The sequence below is a fragment of the Nicotiana attenuata genome, chromosome 8, assembly GCF_001879085.1.
Source record: "Nicotiana attenuata strain UT chromosome 8, NIATTr2, whole genome shotgun sequence".
NCBI lineage: Eukaryota > Viridiplantae > Streptophyta > Magnoliopsida > Solanales > Solanaceae > Nicotiana > Nicotiana attenuata.
Genome location: NC_031996.1, coordinates 42,655,928 through 42,679,135, shown reverse-complemented (window position 1 = coordinate 42,679,135; position 23,208 = coordinate 42,655,928). Strand labels below are relative to the sequence as shown.

The 23,208-nt window shown below is 37.6% G+C and overlaps 4 protein-coding genes across 6 annotated transcripts; 2 read left to right on the top strand and 2 right to left on the bottom strand.

Annotated features, from left to right (window-relative positions):
- On the bottom strand, nt 2,618–4,808 carry LOC109231343 (probable purine permease 11). 2 transcript variants are annotated; one of them, XM_019396978.1, is made up of 2 exons: nt 4,715–4,808; nt 2,618–4,023 (listed from the first exon to the last, which is right to left on the bottom strand). In XM_019396978.1, exons 1-2 carry the CDS (start codon nt 4,749–4,751, stop codon nt 2,888–2,890), a joined length of 1,173 nt encoding a protein of 390 aa, XP_019252523.1. In that variant the 5' UTR covers nt 4,752–4,808; the 3' UTR covers nt 2,618–2,887. The 2 variants fall into 2 exon arrangements, with proteins under 2 accessions (XP_019252523.1, XP_019252524.1); XM_019396979.1 differs by lacking the exon at nt 4,715–4,808 and adding an exon at nt 4,388–4,696.
- LOC109231341 (uncharacterized mitochondrial protein ymf11) lies at nt 8,595–13,954 on the top strand. 2 transcript variants are annotated; one of them, XR_002068794.1, is made up of 2 exons: nt 8,595–11,056; nt 13,869–13,954. XR_002068794.1 is itself a non-coding variant. In XM_019396976.1 (1 exon), the coding sequence occupies exon 1, from the start codon at nt 8,795–8,797 to the stop codon at nt 10,952–10,954; it is 2,160 nt and encodes a 719-aa protein (XP_019252521.1). In that variant the 5' UTR covers nt 8,595–8,794; the 3' UTR covers nt 10,955–11,103. The 2 variants fall into 2 exon arrangements, 1 of the variants encoding a protein (XP_019252521.1); XM_019396976.1 differs by lacking the exon at nt 13,869–13,954 and having other exon boundaries at nt 8,595–11,103.
- LOC109231342 (putative invertase inhibitor) lies at nt 13,790–14,655 on the bottom strand. Its single transcript, XM_019396977.1, has one exon. It carries the CDS (start codon nt 14,484–14,486, stop codon nt 13,893–13,895), a length of 594 nt encoding a protein of 197 aa, XP_019252522.1. The 5' UTR covers nt 14,487–14,655; the 3' UTR covers nt 13,790–13,892.
- On the top strand, nt 15,948–17,190 carry LOC109231871 (putative cytochrome c oxidase subunit 6b-like). Its single transcript, XM_019397490.1, has 4 exons — nt 15,948–16,243; nt 16,557–16,639; nt 16,741–16,819; nt 16,958–17,190. The coding sequence occupies exons 1-4, from the start codon at nt 16,133–16,135 to the stop codon at nt 16,997–16,999; spliced, it is 315 nt and encodes a 104-aa protein (XP_019253035.1). The 5' UTR covers nt 15,948–16,132; the 3' UTR covers nt 17,000–17,190.

Below are 23,208 nucleotides of genomic sequence, written 5' to 3'. Positions count from 1 at the left end.
AACAATATCTAGTGCAATCGTCAATAAAAGTAATAAAATACTTTTTTCCACCTCGAGATGGTGTCGACTTCATATCGCAAATGTCAGTATGAATTAAGTCTAAAGGATTTGAATTCCTTTCAACAGACTTATAAGGATGTTTTACAAACTTAGATTCAACACATATTTGACATTTCGATTTATTACACTCGAATTTAGGCAATACTTCTAAATTAATTAACTTCCGCAAGGTTTTATAATTGACATGTCCTAAACGAATATACCATAAATCATTTGACTCCAATAAATAAGAAGAAGCTGAAATTTTATTCATACTATCAACAACCATTACATTGAGTTTGAAAAGGCCCTCCGTGAGGTAGCCTTTTCCAACATACATTTCGTTCTTGCTTACAACAACTTTATCAGAAACAAATACACATTTGAATCCATTCTTTACAAGTAAAGAAGTAGAAACTAAATTCTTCCTAATAGTAGGAACATGAAGAACGTTGTTGAGCGTTAACACCTTGCCGGAAGTCATCTTCAGGAATATCTTCCCATAACCTTCAATCTTGGCTGTTGCATTATTTCCCATGAAAATTTCTTCTTCGGGACCAGCAGTAGAGTAAGTCGCAAATGCTTCTTTGACAGCACAAACATGTCGAGTGGCTCCAGAGTCAATCCACCACTCCTTCGGATTTCCGACTAGGTTGCATTCCGAAAGCATTGCGCAAAGATCATCAATGTCATCATTCTTCTCCGCTATGTTGGCTTGTCCCTTCTTATTATCCTTTTTCGGGAGACGACAATTAGGGTTTTGGTGACCAACTTTTCCACAATTGTAGTAGCTGCCCTTGAATTTCTTTTTGTTCTGCTCCTTAGTTTGTCCAGAAGACCTCTTCCTCTTCTTACTTTTTGGAGCAGTCTCCTCAATGATATTAGCTCCCATGATCGTTGAATTTCCACGAGACTTCTTCTCGGCTGTTTTGTTGTCCTCCTCGATCTTTAGACGTATCACAAGATCTTCCAACTTCATTTCTTTGCGCTTGTGCTTAAGATAGTTCTTGAAATCTCTCCACGAAGGAGGCTATTTTTCAATCATAGCAGCCACTTGAAATGCTTCATTCACGACCATACCTTCAGCAATAAGATCGTGAAAAATAAGTTGAAGCTCCTGAACTTGGGTTCCCACAGTTTTGTTGTCTATCATTTTATAGTCTAGAAACTTGGCAACCACTAACTTCTTCAAGCATGCATCTTCTGTCTTGTACTTCTTCTCAAGTGCGTCCCATAATTCTTTCGAAGTATTCATTGCACTGTACACGTTGTACAAGTCATCCTCTAAAGCACTTAAGATATAGCCTTTGCAAAGAAAATCTGCCTGCTTCCACGCCTCAACAACCATGAACTTTTCATTGTCCGGCATGTCCGCAGCAGGCACTGGAGGCTCTTTAGTAGTGAATTTCTGCATACCAAGTGTGGTAAGCCAGAAGAACACCCTTTGCTGCCATCCTTTGAAGTTGGCTCCAGAAAATTTCCCCGGTTTCTCGGCCGGAGGAACAGCAGTGCGGCTTGACGAGGCTATCGTCGTTGCACCAACAGTCGCAGAAGGATTTCCGTTATCAATTTCCATTTCTCATTGTCAACAACAGAAGAGTTCAACTAATGGCAAAACCAGAACAGTAAATAATACTGTAATCAATAAACAGTACGTAATAAAAAACAACCGAAGTTTTTTATATACTGTTTTACAGAAAAACGATGAAGTTTTTATGTTCTTCAAATCGTTTTCTAAATTTCAATACTCTGATGAAGTTTTTATATCTTCAAATCAGAATAGTAAAATTCAGACCGAATACAGAATATAATAAAATAATTTCCTTAAGATTGTTATCAATCTGTATTGCTGTAAATAAATAAAAACAATAATCTTTCTGAAAGCAGAAACAGAAAGTTAGTAGAAATAAATTCTGAAAATAGTATTTGAACTTCAAAATAAATTTCGAAAACGGTATAGGAACAGATCGAGCCTACTGAATACACAGTGTGTCCTTAAGGAAATTATTCCCCTCAAGTACCCGAGGTTCTGGAATATAACCTCCCAGGATAGAACGGTTTAACTCATCGGAGTGTTGGTATCAAAAACGCCGATGAACAGCGAACCACTCGAAGGCTGTAAAACACGCTGGAATTTTTGTGCAGAAGAAGAAGAAGATTATCAGAAAATTTCATAAGTAAATATTCTCGGATTTGAAGGAATATTTATAGCCAATTTGGTACTGTTTCTGAAAAGGTTTACAACCTTTCAGAACAGCCATGGCTGTTGGAACAGGTTTGACACTGTTTCAGAACAGCCATAGCTGTTGGAAATATTGCGGGATAATTAAAACGGATTTAAAATAATCCAAGAAAGAAATGGCGCGAAGCTTGCCTTCTTCTTAACTCTTTAAGAGCTAAAAGATGAGCTTCTCTATATATACACAAAGATTTTCTTTCCTTCTACCAATGAGGGACAAAGTGCATTAGTGAAATGAACTCATTCAAAATTTCACTTCCCTCTATTTCTTTTCCCACCATTTTCCATTCACACCTCTTTTGTTATTAATAAATAATAACAAAACCCAACAGTTAAAACTGACACAAACTTAAAATTCAGATATCATTCAAAAGTCGCCATACAACTCTCAATAATGATTATAGTACATAAAAAAAAAAAAAAAGGACAAGAAGCATGCAACTATTTTTTGCATAACAACAGAGAATATATGATGAAATTGGATGTAAACAGTATTTCCTAAATCCCATTGACTTTATAATAAAGTATGCTTCCATATTTCCCCGAATTTCATCAGTTCCATGCTTCATCCATCTTCATTCCAAACAAAGGCAAACATGGCTGTAACTGCTATTGTTTACGGTCCAAATCCTTTATAATTCCATTTTGAGAAGAATTGTCAACATCAGAATTTGAGGACTTAGCTTTAGACTCATCAAGATAATTCTGATAAATATAAGAAAGAAATCCCCAAAGAGCAAGCAACAATGCAATGACTTTTTCACCATCCATTTTATCATGGAAGAAAATCACAGCAAGAACTGGCACAACAGGTGAACCTAAAGTACTTATCACATTAGAGAACAAAGAAGACACTTCAAATATCAACCCCAATAAACCAACAGAACCAATTTGCCAAATAACAGCAGTCCAAATCAATGTCATCAAATATGAAACTTCTCCCTTCTGAAAACCATTCATTTCTGCTGTCAAAATTTTCCATTCTCCGCTCGCGTATAGCCCCACAACACAAGCACACGTTGCTACAAATGATGTATAAATTATCATTTTCAATATTGTGTCAAATGACTCACTTTTGATCACCTTCTTGAAAGTTAGTTCTAATAAAGACAGGTATAGTGCATAAGTTGCTGAAGCAGAAACAGTACATACGAATCCGATCACGTATTTTCCAACTGATGATTTTGTACTAGTAGTATCAGATTCAGAATGAACTGCTAGTAGTGAAGCTGAAATTGTGACAATCACTACAGAGTTGAGTATTAAAGCTGTGAATTTTTGCGCGTTTAATAGGAACGAGAACAGGACATTGAAGGCTAATTGAGATGCACAAATGAGTGAATAAGTTGAGACAGGAAGATATAACAGACCATATGAATACATCAAATTGTTACCTGCTAATAGTAAGCCAAAAAATACATAGAGGAGATAAAGGTGACATTTTGATGGTTTTTCGGACGATGAGGAGGATGCAATTTTTGAAGATTTAAAGAGAAACAAGAGTGGAATCAAGATTGGAAAACCAGCTGATTGAACAAATGTTGCCATCCATTTACTATTCCCACCTTTATCATAGTAAAATCTTCCTAAAAGTGTAGCTGCAGATTGTCCAACAAGTAGGAAAATGATGTATACACATATTCTAAACCACCAACTGTAGTCTTTACTGAATCTTGAAAGTTGCTGCTGTTGGTTATTTGTGTCATCTTCTAACATTTGTATTCTGCTTGATTCTTTGCCAGCCACTACAACATTATATAGTAATCAAATAAGTGAAAACTATAATGAAACACAACATATAGAATTCAGTTGTAGAAATTTCATTCTTATTTAGTGCATGATTCACTTAATCAAGCTAAGTATCATAACATGGCGTGGAGCCACAATATTAGCTAGGGGTTCGAACGAATCCAGTAGCGTTTGTTTAGACTCTCTATTTGTATTAGGGAAATATGTTAAATATGTAGTATAAATATTACTACTTACGAACTCAGTAACTAAAACAAGCTATGAGTTCAATAGCAAGTTCAGAACCTAAAAACTTCAAATCTTGGCTCTACCTCTAATCATGACTAGGGGCGGATTTATGGGGGGCAGAAGGGGGTTTACCTGAACCCCTTTTGCCGGAAAATTATGTTGTACACATAAGGCAAAATCCATTTTGTGAATCTGCTTGACACAACCCAAAAGTATAGCTTAGTGGTCGAAGGAGGTTGTTGGTTCAATTCCCACTGGCCTCAATCTCTTTTAATATTTTAAAATTTTCTTTTTTTGAACTCCTTAGCGGAAATCTTGCATACGCTACTGATCATGACCGTGGTTCTTAAATCATTTTTACCAAGAGAAGTATCAAATTTTGATCATAAAGAGTGAATAAGAGCTAAGAAAAATGGGAAATATATGACTTTTGAAATGGAAATAAAATCAGTGACAAACCTGGGATTTGCAGTTCCACTTGTTGAATAGAGTCCATGATTAAGTTGTGGTACAGATAGTGCTATTAAAATCCTGTCCTTTAATAAAGAAAGCAAATTAAAGACTTATCACGTATATGAAATATCAGAATGTCCCACCAGTTGTAATTTTAGATTTTTTTTTAAAGCCAACTGGGTCGATATAGTATGACAACTTTGACGAATTTAAAAAGTTGAAAATGGAAATAATTGACTCAATTTTCACTACATGAGCTAGGAAATATAGTTGCTTTTGAATGATTACGAATTTGGTGACTAAAAAATATTGTTGTGTTGATATAATGAAATGAATTGTTGAACTTTTTGAATTAAATATAATTTTCAATACATTTCTATAATATATCATATCGTAATCTATTTTGAAATTTTTTATTTTAAAAATATCTAGGAAAAAGAAGAAGGAATTAGGTGAAATATATTAAAGCAGAAAGGACCTACAGCTTTTGTGCAATTAATAATTAGGATATATATGTACTATTGCAACAAACTTTTTAACTTTGTCCCTACCACATGACAAACGTTTTAATCCAGGATTATAATCATGCATATCCTGATTTTGAATCAAACGATTACTATATTCCTATTTCTATTTTCGCATAATTAAATACATTTATAAGGTACAAGAATTTATGTAATATTATTTTGATACTTCGAAATAAGAATATAAATATTACTCCTAGTAACATATGTGTTAAAATAATTAAAAATGTAAAAAAATTCTCTTTGTGGCAAACAATATATAGTTTACTTCGTTTTAAAAGTAAACACCTATTTTAAATTATACGTTGTATAAAAAACTCAATACATCAAATGAATCATATTTGAACAAGAAATAATCATGTATTGTAAATGATGCATTATGAGCCCACGCGCGCACGTCTAGATCAACTAAACCAAGTAGTAGTTAGTTGTTACTTGGTAATTCCATTATGGAGAGAAATAGTTAGGTAATACAGCTAGAAACGAAGATGTTGATAGTTAACAAAACATTAGAATATATCAAGACTGTAATTATTGTAGTTTATAAATGACTCGAAGCACAATTGCACAAAGACACCCAATATATCATGAGGCTACAGTGACGAAACATAAGTGAATTAATGCAACTCGTTGCAGAATTCTAATCTCATTAAAATCTGACGTTTGACTGTTTTTGTCTTTTATTAATAATGATTTTGTTAATGACACTGTTTTTATCTTTTATTAATAATGATTTGTTAATGACAGAAATAAGGGGGAAGTGCACGGTTGGCCACTAATAACACATGTATTTACTTTTAAGTCACCGTTTAAAATGTTTTAGTCTTTAGCCACTGCTTTAATAAACTTTAACTGCCCGGACAAAAATACTCTTATGCTCATGTCCTTAACTTTGGTACTTAACTTTAGGACTTCAGGACTACATGTCCTTAACTTTTGAACTTGGAACTCTAAGTTCAGGACTTCAGGACTACATGTCCTTAACTTTTGAACTAGTAACTCTAAGTTCAGGACTTCAAGGCTACATGTCCTTAACTTTTGAACTTGGAACTCAAACTTCAGGACCAAGTGTCCTTAACTTTTGAACTTGTAAGTCAAAGTTAAGGACCTATTATCCTTAACTTTTGAACTTGTAACTGTAAGTTAAGGACTGTCTGTCCTTAACTTTTGAACTTGAAAATCAAAGTTAAGGACCTATTGTCCTTATGTCTTGTTCCTTTTTTAATTCCACGTGATTGCCATGCAAACCTTGATCTCCTCCCCTACAAATATTAGTACATACTCTACCATTAGCAGTAACACCAACCAGTGATGGAGCAAGACAATATAATCTACGGCCACTAAATCTCCATATATACTAGTTAGAATAGAAATGATAATAAAATATTGGAAAATGCAATAAAAATATAAGTAGCAAAAAAGACTTCTAGTACCATATGATACCAATATGGTATACATGTATACCAATAGAGTATATGATTGCTCTAGAATATTGCTACAACTATCTGTGACTATACTACTGTACCAAAACATTAAAGGATACAATAAAAGTATGAGAAAATTACATGCTCGCATTGCAAGCTAAATATTCGCAAAGCAACATGCTCATTCCATATACTAACAGGGTATATAGTTGTATGGGTCGTTCCAACAATTGCCTATAATTATAAAAACTATTACATAATACACATAATCTATATCCATCAGCACAAAAATTTTCCAGCACTGCAAATCACGTTCATATAAATAATTTCAGAGTAGAATTCACTTAAAAATGCAGCCAAAACAACCAAAAAAATGTTCAAACTACCATATGATACCAATATGACATATAACTATACCAACATGGTATACATTTTTACTAGTTAATTCCCGGCAACTATATGACTATACTACTACTACATAACACACATGCATAAAGAGAAAAATAAAAAAATAGTGTACCACATATTAATGTGATAAAGTATTTCAAGATATTGAACTATATTACTATTATTAAAAGAAAATCAAATATTGTACTAATAAATGCAGCTAATACAACCAAAAAATGATTCAACTAGCATATGATACCAATATAGTATATAACTGTACTAATAGGGTATATAGTTGGAATGAATTATATACCAAAATGGTATATTTGTATACTATTTGAGTATACAATACAAATTCGTCTTCTTCTCTTGTTCAACTATATTTCAACCCAAACTTCTAAAATCTACTACAAAATCTCCACCGAATTGACTAAAACTTTAGCTACAACCTCCAATCAACTTTCCAAACAAACCTATATAGGATCGGATCAAAATAATTAAAAACTCAAACAAACTAAGTTATGAGTTTAAAGCTTCAAGGTCCTTCAATGGTGGATTTGAATTTTTGTACAATAAATCACTGGAAAACGAGTTTGGGTGAAGAGAAAGAAGAAGGTATTAGTGAGAAACAAGTGTGTTTCTCACTAATACCTTCTTCTTTCTCTTCACCCAAACTCGTTTTCCAGAATACTACAATAAGAGAAAATCATTTTAGAATTAAACCCCATAATGGAAATGGAAACGAATTCAAGTGTTAACTCTAGAAAATTAATGGGTTTAGAGAAGAAGAAGAAAATAGAGGAAGAATGGAACTCCATTTACAGCTCTAAGCACCAACCCTCTCGTGCTGACTTTCTTCCCAATTCATATTTCATATTCGGTGTTGTTCTGCTTACCAGGTTTCTTCCACTTCTATTTCATTTTAATCGGGTAAATAGTTTGGGCCCCATGGATAGGAGTAGTAAATAGTTTGGGCCTGAGCATTAAAGTCTAAATAGTTTAGAATTAATGGGTATAAAGTGAGATTTTCTCAACAATAAATATACTTACATTTGACAACCGAGCCACCTTAGTTTTGGAAATCATCCCCCCAACCCTAACCCCCCCCCCCCCCCCTAAAAAAAAAAAAACGAAGAGAGAGAGACGTGAATTTAAAGTTAACTTGACATGAATATTATTTTAAACAGTTTCCTTAAATGTTTTTTCCATTCTCTTTAATTATCACTTAAACTCTATAAATTAAAACGATTCTTTTAATCTACTTGTACTCATCTTTGAAAAAAAAAATAGAGCAGGTCATTTGATAACAACAGACTGGATTGGAACCGAATATAGATGGGTAAAATTCACAAATAACCACTTATTAGTAATTAAAAAATAATTATTTTTGTAGAGTTTCAAAATTCATATGTGAAACTTCATGACAGTGGCTATTTTTAAAAAACATGATCTAAAAATGGTGCTATTTCTACAAAACTGGACCTCATTATTGGATCCGAATAACTGGTGAGATAACCCGATTTGAATCCAAATTTAAACTGAAACAGCTCGTGGATCAAAAAACCGTTTAGGGTTCAGTAATAGGGTTTAAGGGTTTTCAGTTTTCCCATTTTCCCTTACTCTTTCACATTCATTCCCAGGGATATATGGTAAGACCTCAATTTGTCTTCAAATTTCGTTCAAATTTTCATTTCAACTTAAGTTTTGAATAATTATTCGAAGAATTTTCTCTCACAGATGCAAAATATCTGATGCATCAACGTATAGTAATTTCCAGTCATCGGGTACTGAAAATTACTTCAGTTTTTTCACCAAAAATTTGTGCTTTATTTATCCCACAATTGAATTTTTGTAACCGTAGAAATAATGTGTTCACTGTATTTAGTGCAAATATGTACACTTCCACACATACTAATAGGAGAGCACCGGACCCGAATGATCCGGCCACCTTAATGAAAGAAGATGGTATATCACTTTGTTGTAGAATGTGGATTGATAGTTTTCGAGAATCCGATAAAACTGTGACTAATTTAACTGATTATTTGAGGAGGTTTGAATTGTGGGTATTGGCTTATCAAAAGGTTTCTGCTGATGACACGGGCGCATATATGCCCCGGAGCGCGATAACGCGGTCAGCACTTGAGGATTTGTTGGCCTTGAGAAATGCAGTTCTTGATAATAGGTTTAAGTGGGGGGCTAGGTTGGAGTTTTTCATTAAGTCTCCGAGGGATAAGACGGATTATGAGTCGCTGTCGAAGAGGAAGATTAAAGCTATCTTGACTACGACACAGCCGAGCCCGTTTCAAGATAGGGTTGTTCAGGAAGTGTTGTTTATGATATTGGAGCCAGTTTATGAGGCTCGGTTTTCGCAAAAGTCATTCGCTTTTCGACCTGGAAGGACTGCGCACACGGCTTTGAGGGTTATCAGGAGAAGCTTTGCGGGGTATTTGTGGTATATAAAGGGAGATTTAAGTACGGTTTTGGACGGGATGAAGGTTGGGATGGTGATTAGTGCGCTGATGAGAGATGTACGTGATAAGAAGGTAGTTGATTTGATAAAGGCTGCTTTAACTACTCCTGTTGTAACTAGCAGACCTGATGACGGTGAGAAAAAGAAGAAGACGAAAAGAAAGTATCAGAAAAAGAGAGTCCTAGCAGATGATGAGCCGAAGCCTGATCCATACTGGCTGGAATCGTTCTTTGGGTTTGCTCCAGAGGAGGCCGCGAAAGTTCCTTCATGGGGTCATTGTGGTATACTCAGTCCGCTTTTGGCTAATGTTTGCCTTGATGAGTTGGACCGCTGGATGGAAGGTAAGATCCAGGAGTTTTATCGGCCTTCAAAGAATGATGTTATTTGGAATAGTCCGGAAGGGGAAGTAGAACAAGGAAATACTTCTTGGCCCGAATTTGTTCCTACGAGTGGGCCTGACAAGACCAGGAAGATTGACTACATCCGTTTTGGTGGTCACATTCTAATAGGGGTAAGGGGACCAAGAGCAGATGCCGCAACACTAAGAAAGCAGTTGATTGAGTTCTGTGATCAGAAATACATGCTCAAGCTTGATAATGAGAGCCTTCCTATTGAACACATAACAAAAGGTATTATGTTTCTTGATCATGTATTGTGCCGTAGAGTAGTATATCCCACACTCAGATATACTGCTACTGGTGGGAAAATCATTAGTGAAAAGGGTGTAGGGACACTGTTGTCTGTCACAGCTAGCCTGAAACAATGCATTAAACAATTTAGAAAGTTGAACTTTCTCAAGGGAGACAGGGATCCAGATCCACAGCCGTGTTTTAGAATGTTTCATGCTACTCAAGCCCATACAAATGCTCAGATGAATAAGCTTTTGGCCACAATGGTGGAGTGGTTCAGATATGCTGATAATAGAAAAAAGATTGTTAATTTTTGTTCTTATATCATTAGAGGTTCACTTGCTAAGCTCTATGCTGCAAAATATAAGCTTCGGTCACGGGCAAAGGTTTACAAGATTGGTTCTAGGACTCTAAGTCGTCCTCTGAAGGAGAAAAAAGGACAATCACCAGAATACCATAATTTGCTGAGGATGGGTCTGGTGGAATCAATTGATGGTCTCATGTATACCCGTATGTCCCTCGTACCTGAAACTGATTATACCCCCTTTCCAATGGCTTGGAGGCCTGATCATGAGAAGGCACTGCTTGAATATATAAAGCTGAGTGACCGAAAAACTCTGGATGAGCAACAGAACTTTCTTAAAGAACAAGGTCTGATTTCACCTCAGGATTACATTTCAATGCTTGTTTGGAACTACAAAAGAAACGCTGTTCCAGTAGAACAGAAAAGTTTGTTATTAGGCACAGGTGAGGAAAAAGATAATGAAAGTGATGAAGACGATGAAGAAGTGGTTCATGCAGCTGAAGTTTAAGCGAGATTAGTACTTTTTGGAAGTCTTTTAGACAATTTTTTGCCAAAGATTTTATCGTACTGAACAAACTTGTGTTACCAAGCAAAGAATACCAGCTTGTATGTAAGTATATCCGTTTATATAAATTGAGATTGTTTTCCTGTTCTCCATCTCTGCTTTCTGTTTAAGCTTCAGCGTCAGCTTGTACAAGCAAAGTTTATATTGTTATGCTGCTTATGTATAATAGTCTATGAACTTGTCTGCAACCGAATACCCTATACTTCCCTGGAGAAAGGAGTGAAATAAATGGGAAAAGAAAGAACCTGAGAAACGGTTTAACAAAATACTTTTACCTTTCTCTTTAAACATATTATATTGTTTGAATTAGCTCCCATATTGATCAAATGATTCTTCAAGAACAATCAAATCCCTTGTGATATATCTTTACTATGTATTGGCATTGATCTTAGCAATAAGAACCGACCAGTTAGCGTCTTTGTTACTTCCATTGCAATTATGCAAAGAGAATGGAATCTTTTTAGTATATGGACAATGGTTGGCAAACTTTAATGTCCATGTGCAGATATTTTTGTGTGCCTAGGCGATGTTTGGCTCTTATAAGTTACTTCCTCCAGTCCACAATAAGTGACCAGTTTGCTTTTTCATTTTGGTCCAAAATAAGTGTCCAATTATGTAATCAAGAAAAAATTCAATTTGTTTTTACTCTTTTACCCTTATGTGCATATCCCTAAAAAGTTTTCTCACTCCTCACATTAAATTACTAAAATTAAGTAGCAGCAACTGAAAAGTCATTCAAAGACTCCAGTTTGTTTTCTCAAAGTCGTTCTTAAAATTTTAGCAAAAGTTTCAAATTTTATTTTGAATAATGTAGTGATTTGAGAAGAGAAGTAAATGCCACTATAACTATGTGACCAATATTTAATTAAGGGTAGTTTAGTCATACTAGGTATTTTTGTATAGAATTTAGTATTTTCTTAATGGGCGTGCTAAAAGCAAACTGGTCACTTATTGTGGACCGGGGGAGTATATTTAGTTGGACATCTCTGAGTAAACATCCACTGGTTTGTCATCGGTGTTTTTCCTGGTTGGTACCATCATTGTACTTGATATAGAGATTTCCTAATGTAAGCATCTTTTATTTATGGGAACCAACACTTCATTTTCTCTGCCTAGTAATGATACTTTTGCTGCAAACTGAGTTGTTAAACTTGAAGCCTCTTTTTTATGCTCTGTATTTAGTCTATTGGATCAAACATCTTATTTTCTAACACTGGAGGAGTGTTGTTTTTTCTTTTTCAGATTTTCAGTAACTGCTTTTATGATCGAAGTTCTTCTACTTAAATACCATTGTGGCCTAATTACTGGAAGGATGGAGCAGATTGTTTCTTTATTTCGTTTTATGAAAATCAACCACTTTAGTGTTCAATTTTGTCTTTTCAGCACGTTTATTTTGAAAAGCTAAAGAAATTTGGATAGTTTTTGGAAAAAGGTTTTTGATAATCTCTTTTGGAGAAAAGAGTTTGTGCAAGAGAATGTGTCGATAGTTTTAGTTTTTTGAAGTTTGGTGAGGGGAAAAAGATTTATGGTTCAAAAAGTGCCTCAAAGCACTTCTCCACCCAAAAATTATTTAGCATAAATCTTTTTGTAAAATCTTTAGCAAAACAGGGCTTTTTAAAAACTTCCAAATTTTCAAAAATGTTCATGTCCAGACACCTAAATGGTTTTCAAATGGTTATTCTCTTGCTTAAAGACACAGTTAGGGTCTTGAAGAACTGTTTCCTTCATCCTTTCTATAATCTTTATTCCCTGATTTCCTGTGATTGTCGGGTATGATTTAAATTAGTACATCTGAAAATCTGCTTTATCCTGTATCGGTCAAATGGGATGCTTAAAATATGTTATAGCGAGATTTATTGCACCTTAAGTCTGCGTCGAATCACTGGCCAATCACTACCACAAAAAATGAGAAGCTAAAACATTCTTTTACCATTTTCAATTAGATATATGCTATTAAAAAAAGGACCTGTTGTACATCATTCAGTGCAAGTGCAAATGAGAGACCTAATGATTATCAAAGAAGAAGAAGGAGATGCTAGACATTGGATGTGATTCTGCTTTTTTAAGCGGTTTAGTTTGTTTATCCCCCCTACATATTATATCAGCACATGTCTTGGGAACTAATCTGCAGTCACCATCTAGTGAAGAGAATATGTAAGTTTAGAACTTTGCTCGTAGCATAATTTTCTATGCTAGTTTCCACTTGTTCTGTCTTTATCTCTTAGGTTATGATTATCCCCTAATCATGGGGAAAAAATCCAATGAGATTTGCTCTGAGAAGGCTCTGAGAAGCCACACCAGCTTGGACCACTGTTGGTACCTACTGATCCGTACAGTTGCTTGCATTATTTAGTTCATCTTCTGTGTCTCAGGCAGTTCATTGATGGTCTTTCGACAATATATCTTTATGAATGCAAGAATACCCTGCCTTAAGTTTTGTCATAGTGTTTGGTAATTTAACATTGCGGAAATGTTCTGATGGTTTATGCTTTTCTGATTAATGGACTAGCAAATGTTTCTTTTTGCTTAAACACTGAAGGTCACATACCCCAGTTACATTTACTTCTGCTTTGACTAAATTTTCTTGCTAACAAAACCTTGCACTCTGTCTTTGTCGCAATTGTATGTTTCATCAGCAGTATAATTTATGCTGATTACATAGTTCTGTTCTGGTTACCATTTTTCTTGTCTTCTTCCCGAGTTCTCCTTTATTGACCTCTAATATATGTATGGTTTTTACTATATATAATGTGCAAGTACGCTTGTTAGGAGAAAAGGAAAAGGGAACAGGGGCAACATGACTTGCTGATTAGTATTTCTACAAGAACTGTAAGCAACTCTTTGATGTCCCATGCAGTACACAACTGGTAGTTGCCAAATCTTAAGAAGATACATTAGGTAGATCAGAAGGGACGGAGGAAACTTGCTTAATGATGCACCAGGATATGTCACTCAATTGGTAAAGATTGTAGTTCTCCTTTGCTAGTGGTGCCAACTCTCCTTTCTTCTCAGTGAACTCTTCATCACACGTCGATGTCGCGTCCATAACTGTCCTCATTAGTACATTTGCTGTATTAAAATGCTTAGACAAGAACGCGCCAAAAGCATCCACTAACATGGCAATGGCATCTGCGTAAAGTTCCAAGCAATCTCTTAAGGAGTCCATAGCAAAAGGATCAAACTCTTTGCTGTTAAGCAACTTCTCAATGGTCGAAATCGTGTTAGTAGCATTTTCTAGAGACAGCTCCATTGCTATGATTCCTATTCCTTGTAAGTTGGTAACATGAGTTACAGGAATTACTTGAAGTGAAGAAACACAGAAGTTGTAGTTAAAGTCTGCTGACTCATCTGAGCATTTTTTGCAGGTTGAGTTGATCAAGTCTACTACTGGTGGGGAACTCAGGTAACAATGTGTAGGAATAAATAGTAAGAATAAGCAGCAAAGTGAGAGGGAAAAGAAAGAGCAATGCCACATTATTTTGGAGTTTTAACCTGTTTTGCTGTTTTTCATGTGCTATTGTGAACTTCTACTTATATATACTGAAGAGTAGTACTATAATTACCACAACAACAAAAAAAAAAAAGTACTACAGAATGGATAGTTGACAGCACAAGGAAACTTCCTGGCAATTCATCAAACCATTCATTTTAGCAAATGGGGGAAGGGTTTAGGAAATTTCAGTGCCAAAATTTGGATCTTCTCATCTCCTGTTTCAAGCTAAGTTGCTCGGACACGGGTGCGGATGTTCGACACGGGTACGGATTTAGAGGTCGGATCATTCGAGATGTAAATTCTAAGATTCGGGAATATGGATCCTAGTACGGACACGGGTGCAAGGATCCGGTTAAAAATAATTCAAAAACATAAAAGTATAAAAAATATCTCTAAATTATGAGAAATTATGTGAAATACTTAAGTATAGATTATAAAGTGTGGAATTTTTTTTTTTATTCTCAAGTTGTAGATAAGTAAAGGATTGATTTCTTAGATAATGTATGCTATTTTCTTCAACTTTACCCTAACGTATGCTATTTTCGGGTATTTTACAAAAAGGTCTTTTTTATTCTTTTGAGTTTTAGCTGAGAACAAATGTTTTTTATTTCTTTTTAAAAATGTTTAATGAATCAAAGAAACAAGAGAACTCTTTTATCATATCATCCTTTCGAAGTTCAGGTACCTTAAGGCTTATGCATGCACCTTTGTCTTGGCTGTCATCACATTATCTTTTCACGAATAGTTCATGCTTGAGATTGAGATTAAAATAGTAATCTTTCTTAGTAAAATTATAATAAAATTGGTTGATAGTATAAAATTGTATTGCTTAAGAACTACAATACTTTTTTTCCTATTTGGTGATACTTCGTTGTTGTTTATGTAACCAAGAAGAGTTTTATTATTCACATTATTAGATCATTTAAAAGGTAATTAAGAAATAAATTTTCATAAGAAAATGAAATTACTACTACCAAATTTAGGTAAATAATTTCTGCCAGTAGAAATAGTATAATCCAAGAGAAGGAGGACACATCAAGTATCAAAGGCCGGAGCTAGATTATTAGTTATGGGTTCAAACAAATTCGATAGCTTTTATTTTAATTATGTATTTATGTTAAAAATTTAATAAATATATATAATATTTAATGACGAATCCAATAACTAAGACGAATTATTAATTTAGCGGCAAATTCAAAATCCATATAAATCCTTGTCCCGTCTCTGACAAGTATATACTAGAAGTCTAGAATCAAGGCAAAGAAGAAGAAAAAGTTTATAATATAGAAGAAAAAAAAAAATTCTGAACAACTCACTCTTATTTTTTATTTTATGTAAGCCCTGTTATTAGGTGGGAACCTTAGCATTGTCCTGACACGTATCTTTTTACATTTTGCTACGTGCCTTTTCTATATTTCATTCATAGCCATTTCTGTCATCATTAATTCGGTGAAGTTTACGTGCTTGTGTTCTTCAGTCTGCAGCTCTCTGCTCATATCAAAACCAGTGAGTACTATACAAGTACTAATTAATTTACAGTAAACAAAAGAAGATCATATTCAGATTGAAAGAGAAGAACTGAGTATAAGAAAAAATTGTCATCAGCTCAAGTAGATCCACATGACAAGATGAGGGCTAGAGATGTTAACAAAGTGGCTAAAGGACAACAAGCCCCTCGCCCTGTTCATGAAACTGGCACTGTTTCTAAACCTCCTCCTCCTTCCTCCACTGACCACCAGGTCTAATTTTCCTCGTGTCTTATCTCTTCCTTTTTTTTTTTTTTTTTTCCACTAAAAATCATGCTATAATCTGGAAGGATCAAGAATTTAGACGTTGTGCGTTTTGAGTTGAAATGGTAAAACGTATATCTAACTTTGTCTATACTAGTTCTGCAAATATGCCATAGTAGGCATATGCATGGATGTATATTAAAAAAAAAAAAAAAAAAGCAGCCCCATGCAGTTTTGGGCATGGATGTATATATACAGCCTTTTTGCAGCCAATACAAGTAGTTCGTTCATATATTTTTCGTTTATGTTGATGATGGTACAGTTTGAGACGGAAGAGAGAGCTAAAGCTAATGCCATTGCTGATGAAATCCGCCATTGTTATGCTCGTTTCCGCCACTACCATAGGTTAATATTAATTCCATACTATTATCTTAATTAATTAACTAGCTAGCTAATACTAAATTATGTACTATATGGGAATTGGAATGACATGAATGATTAATTAGGTGCCTTGAAGAAAAGGGAAAAGACTCGGAGTGCGAGAAGATTAAGAAGGATTACAAATCGTCTTGTCCTTCAGAATGGGTATGCAAAAGCTTAATTTTACGAAAATTTATCATTAGACAAGTTTTTTTTATAAGTGTATATATATATGTCAAGAGAGTTCATTCTAAAAAGTTGTATGAGAACTTGATGAAGTGATATTGGTCTGTGTTTGTGCAGATTGAAAAGTGGCATGAAGAGAATGTGGTTCGAAGTCGATAGTTCTAATCACCAAAAATGGGGCTTTTGCAACTATTTGTATTTTACTTCTTATTTCTTTAATTTTTGGTTTTTGGCCATAATAATTTAATGAAGTGAACCATGAATTATTTTGTCTTCTGTACGTGTTAGTACTTTGGTATAGGCTGGGCCTGCAGCTTATTAGATGTTTTTACCACGTTAGCTATCATCAATATATGGACAAGTGGGGCTAAATTTTCTTGACAAAAATACATTACCGAGCGATTATGTGTACAATTAATGAGTAACACAAATTATGGGATCAATTTTATCCTTACTTTTCTTTTTACATTCTCTCTCCTACTATTTTCTATTCTATTCTGTGAAGTTCCTTAAATCTGGTTATTAAATATTGGCTATTAAAAGTGTTCATTTTTATTTTTTGCAAATTAAAGGATTAAAAATGTTCATATATTTAGGGGATTATTCCGAACCTACCTCATATATATACAATGTTTTTAATTATTTGTGGTTTATTTTGATCTCAAATATATACAATGTTTTTAATTATTTGTGGTTTATTTTGATCTAATTCGTTTTGATTCAATCAAATTGTGGACGTGTTGGGTTATGTAGTCTAATGACATCATTTTGATGCATCACAATACATTCGGAACGTGCGCCATGATGACACATGATGAGCTTTAATGGCATTCTAAACTGACGTGACGGTTTGATACAACTTCCGAAACGTCACGTCGCTACCTCGCCACGAGTTGTTCGCCCATCGCTCAAGGCGCTCATATTTCTTATAATATTTCTGATCGACGAAGTCCGCCCATCGAACTCGCCCAAGGGCGACCTCAATAGGCGGATGGACTAATTGTATGGGTCGAAATCTGACCGTGCGTGAATTAGCGCTAAAAGGAATGGCGAGGGGCCGACTAAGCCGTGGTTGTATCCACAAGGCATTGTGACGACAAGTATCCCGGCCGCTGCCGAGATCGAAAAAAGCTTGTACAGCGGAGTATAAGTCGTGACACTTAAGGGGAACACCTGAAATACAATCATGAGATTAGGGTATTCTGGCTAGCTATCGTTGGGCAAAAAGGAATACTCACTATATATATAGGAGGTAAGAGAACAAGAAAAGGGGGCTTTTCCTTTAATCGAAAATAGAGAGAAGAACCGGAGAAGGCTTCTGAGGAAAAACAAGAGAAGGTTTAGATCTTGGTTGTAAATCTTTGTAATCGTCGTTATTGAATCAACAAAGATAGACCTCGTAGCTGTTGATGGCATTCCTTCTTTTCCTTCTCTATTCTTACATTACGGAATAATACGTTAAGAATGTAAGCCTATCATCTACGTTTGACACTTTTTATAATCTTAAAAAGTGTATGACCTTGGTTATATCCTATTCTTTTATTCAATGTGCTTTGATCTAGAGTTAATTATCCCTGGCTAGGATTTATCCTCTATTTTCTTATTAATTAGTTTAACAAAAAGCCTAGTACTTTTTGGTCAAACAATTTTGACCTTGGTTATATCCTATTCTCTTATTCAATGTGCTTTGATCTAGAGTTAATTATCCTTGGCTAGGATTTATCCTCTATTTTCTTATTAATTAGTTTAACAAAAAGCCTAACACTTTTTGGTCAAACAATTTGGCGGCGTCTGTGAGGATTTCTTAGCCAAAAAGTTTAGTTCCCTCTAGATCTGAAGTCACCTAGGCTTTCACTCCCCGGCTGTCGTAGCCTCACCCTTTCATGTGCAAACACCAACTCGAGCACTTCGTAGGCAAGCTTTTGAAATAACCAAACCAGTAAGGGCCAGATCTTTATTTGAAATCAAAATTATGTCCGATATCTATACAAAACCCACGTCTCACCTGTAGCGATGGGTTTGGCAGTCATATGCGTATTCAAAGCAGGATTACGGTCGTTACGCACTTAGTACGTCCGCAATCTTATTTGTCGTATTAACGTTATATGCCGATCTGTACTTCCACCTCTTAGGGAAGGACAATAGCCTACTGTGTGATTCTTTGAAATAACCGGCGTATCCTACCTTATTTTTGTACCCGTATGCACTGTGTAATTTATGTACAGAGTATAACATGTTTCCCTTATTTTTTGAGCACATCGGACGGGATCGGATGATCGGGACTCAAGCTCGAGATCCCAACAGGCAAAGTAAGTCCAGCCCATGAGAAGCCTAGATGCGACTAACGGTGAAGCCAAACACGGCTACCAAATCTGAAACCGCCATTCGAGTACAGGACGAAGCAAGTCGCCCTACAGCGCCCTTCCCCCCTCACCGACTTACCAGGTCAAGGTAACAGGCAATTTCGTTGAGTTTAACTTATCATACTTTCTTTTTTGGATCGGGATAGGAACATGAGCATTCTCACAGGTGCACGAACAAGGAACAAACTCCACCGAACACACCGGGGAAAACGTTTCGTACCGTATCATCTCATAGGCGATGACCAAGCAAAGCCCTCCGTGCCATACCATATTACAAGTAACAGAAACGGCTCAAAACAGGCCGACATTTTTAAGAAACAATCTCCATAGCCTGGGACTGAGCAGCAAGCCCATGGAACATATAATCTCTCCAACGCAGGCAGAATATGAACTCGAAAAGCTTGCACGTATGCTCACCATGACAATCCTACGCCAATTTAGCCGACTAAATATTACGAATCACGTCCGAACTTCGTTTGAATTAATGGTCCCAGGGTTCCCAGTAGCCCAAGCAATAAGTTCATCGCCCGCCCCGTCAACGACCTCTCCAGGCCGAGCAATGAAGGGACTAGATAAACTGGGACTCCACCGACGTATACAAACTATGCAACAATGCATAATATTCTCCAATGAAAGCAAGAATAAACGAACTGGGACTCATCCAGACGCATGCATAAACGATACGGCTATGAGAAATATTCGCCAATAAAAGCAAGGGCGCGTGTGACATCCTTACCACTCCACCGAACCAGCACATCGCGAAGTGAAAGTAAAATTCGACCTCGTTCGAATTCATAACGGGTTACACTTCGACCATGCTCGAATTTACACCAATACGGCCCCCGGCAGTCGCCAAGTGAAAGTAAAATTTGACCTCGTTCGAATTCATAACGGGTCACACTTCGACCCCGCTCGAATTTACACCCTTACGGCCCCCGGCCATCGCCAAACGAAAGTCTAAATTCGATCTCGCTCAAATTAACAAATCAAAATTCAACCTCGTCGAACTCATTACGGGTCATAATTCGACCACGCTCGAATTTACACCCTTACGGGCCCCGGACATCGCCAAACAGAAGTCTAAATTCGATCTCGCTCGAATTAACAAATCAAAATTCGACCTTGTCGAACTCATAACGGGTCATTATTCCACCTCGCTCGAATTTACGCCCCTGCGGCCCCCGACCATCGCTAGGCGGAAGCAAAATTCGACCTCACTCGAATACACAAGTCAAAGCCGACTTTGCCCAAGCTGGCAAGCCTGATTTCGGCCTCACTCGAATATACAAGTCAAAACTGACTTCGCCCAAATTGGTAAATCGGAAAATCAAAAGTCAACCTCGCTCGAATTTGCAGATCAAAAGTGACTTCATTCGAACTCACAAAATAAGATCCGGTCACGCTCGAATCAAGCGAACTAAATTCGACCTCATTTGAATTCCCGATTAAAAATCAGGGACTCATAACTGGGAAATCCGAAGATCTTTTTCAAAAAAAAAGAGAAAGTCAAAAGACATATAACCAAAGGCAAAACGGCTATTTTATTCAAAAGATGTACATGCGCAACGGCTGCGCCTTACAAAAGGCCAAAAAGCGGGCCCCCAAGAAAAAGATGAAAACAAAAAACAACAACAAAAAGCTAAGTACAAAAGCTGCAAAAAATCTTTTCACTCGGCATCATCTCCATCGCCGTTCTCCCCAGAATCATCATCATCAGAAGGAAGCCCATCTTCAATCTCAGCGCCCTCACCGGCCTCCGGTGTTGCAGGGCCATAAACGCAGGCAAGACGAGCCTCGAGTGCCTTCGCTCGAGCATCTTCAAAAGTGGCCTCAAGAACACTCCCCGCCTCCCACAAACCCTTGTATATATCTCGTTGGGCCTCAACATGGACCCATAGCTCGTACAAACGGCGGGGGACAGTGGCAGAGGCAGATTCTTGTGGGGGGGCCTAAGCTAACAGTTGCGCCTTCTCGGCCTCAAGAGCCATAACTCGGTCTCCCAGGCTCGAAGCATCCCTATCAAGTTCACCGATCTACTCCTCGAGCCGTGCCTCTCTCAGTATGGTCGTCGCCCTCTCGACTTCCCGCTCAGACCTGAGGATGCGGATAGTGTCTTCCAGCGCCGCCGCCCTCGCCAAAGCCGCCACTCGAGCCCCCTCGGCTCTCTCCAACTCGGCCACCTTCTGCTCTAGCTTGGCAACCTTCACCGTCCATTTCACACTCAGATTAGCGACGCATTTTGCTCAAGCTCTGCTCGCAAAGACAACACATTCGCCTGAAGATCCTCGCACTCCGCTGCAACCCCTTTGCCCAACTCGAGCTCCTCGTCTTTGGCATTAAGTAGCTCCTCGAGCTCGCTGCATCTGCGGATAGGCCGCATCAGTTCCTCGTCTCTTTTCTCCAACTCCTCCCTAACGGATTGAGTATTGTCACCCGCCCTGAGTTGAGCATGCATCTCACGGCACCTGTTGCGATACTTCGCGGCCATCTTCAGAAAGACTTCGGCCCGCGTCTCAGCCCTACGAGCGCTCTCGATCTCCAACATGTAAGTCTAAAAAAAAGAGAGAAGAAAGAAAAAGAGAGGAATCAGCGAAAGCAAAAGGACACCAAACAGAGAAAACAACGAAAGGAAACTCACCCTCATGGCCATCCCGGCCACACCGCGCAACAAAGCGGAATTATTGATCTCCTGAAGAGACTCACTTTCGGCGGCAGAGCACAGAAGGTCGAACTGGGGCACCAACTCCACCGTGTCCTCCAACAGGTTAAAGTCCGATGGAATCTCGAGCACGCGAGAAGGGGCTTCCGCCCTTATATCGACCCTGGTAAAGCCCTCCTCGAACATTCTCATATCCTCAGGATCAATGTCGGAATCAGATTCGTAGTCATCTATTGCTACGCCTTTCAACCTCTCATTAGCCGAAGAGGAGGCGTGACCCTGCCGAGATGACGATGGACCGCTCGGAACAATCGCGGCGACCCCCAAACTCTATCCCCTGCCACGGTGGTCTCCTCCACGACCAAAATAGGCGTCACTTCCGCACCCAGGCTGGTATCACCGCCAGCTTCAGATACCGCCAAAGTAGGGTCGCCCCTCGAGGACGTCCTAACCAAAGGCGCCCCCTCCGACAACCTCCGGCTCTTTGATGGTGCCTCTTCGCCATAGTTACGAGAAGGTTCATCCGTTGAACGGACCGTGGAAATCGGAGTGTCCGACTGGGAAGCAACCTCCAAACGAACAGATCCAGTGACGGATGCAGTCGGCCGAGCAACCAAACATTGGGTGCCCTCGTCCACAGTCACCCTCGAAACGGGCTGGGTTAAGGAAGTCGACTGGCGGAAAGCAAGTGCTAGAGCCCTCACCCTTCTCCCTCCTCTCCGGCCTGTCAATAAGAAGAGAATCGACCAAATAAGGGTAAGGTAAAAGAAACTACGAAGCAAAGAACAAAGTAACAGATCGTAACGAGCCGACTCACCTGCAAGAGGCTTGCGCCCAAACTTCTCATGGAAAGGTGCCCATTCGCGAATCCCCATCGTATAGGGGAGAATCACGCTCACCCACTCACGAATATCAGCAACTAACGGAGGAGGTACCCTCTCGACTACAAAAACAGAAACAAACCGTCAACAAAGTCATTAAAGGGAGATGACTGAAAACCAGCTTGAGAAAAAAAAATGCATAAGGTAAAAAGAAAGGAAAACCTACGGGCGAAATTCCATGCCTTGAGAAACCCCGCAGGGTCCGACACCACGTGCTCCGTTCGGACGTTGAAGTAATTCTCCCAAAAGCGGCGATTGGTCTTGTCGTCCATCTTCACCACCAAACTCTTGGTCCCTCGGTTGCGTAGATGAATCATCGTGCCCCTAAGGAAATGAGGGGCAAAGAGATGAAACATGTGCTGAAGAGAGATTCCCCGACCGGCTAGCTCCGCATACTTGCTAAGCATAAGGAGGAGTTTGTGCACATACGGAGAAAGTTGAGCCGAACACACCTCATAGAAGCGG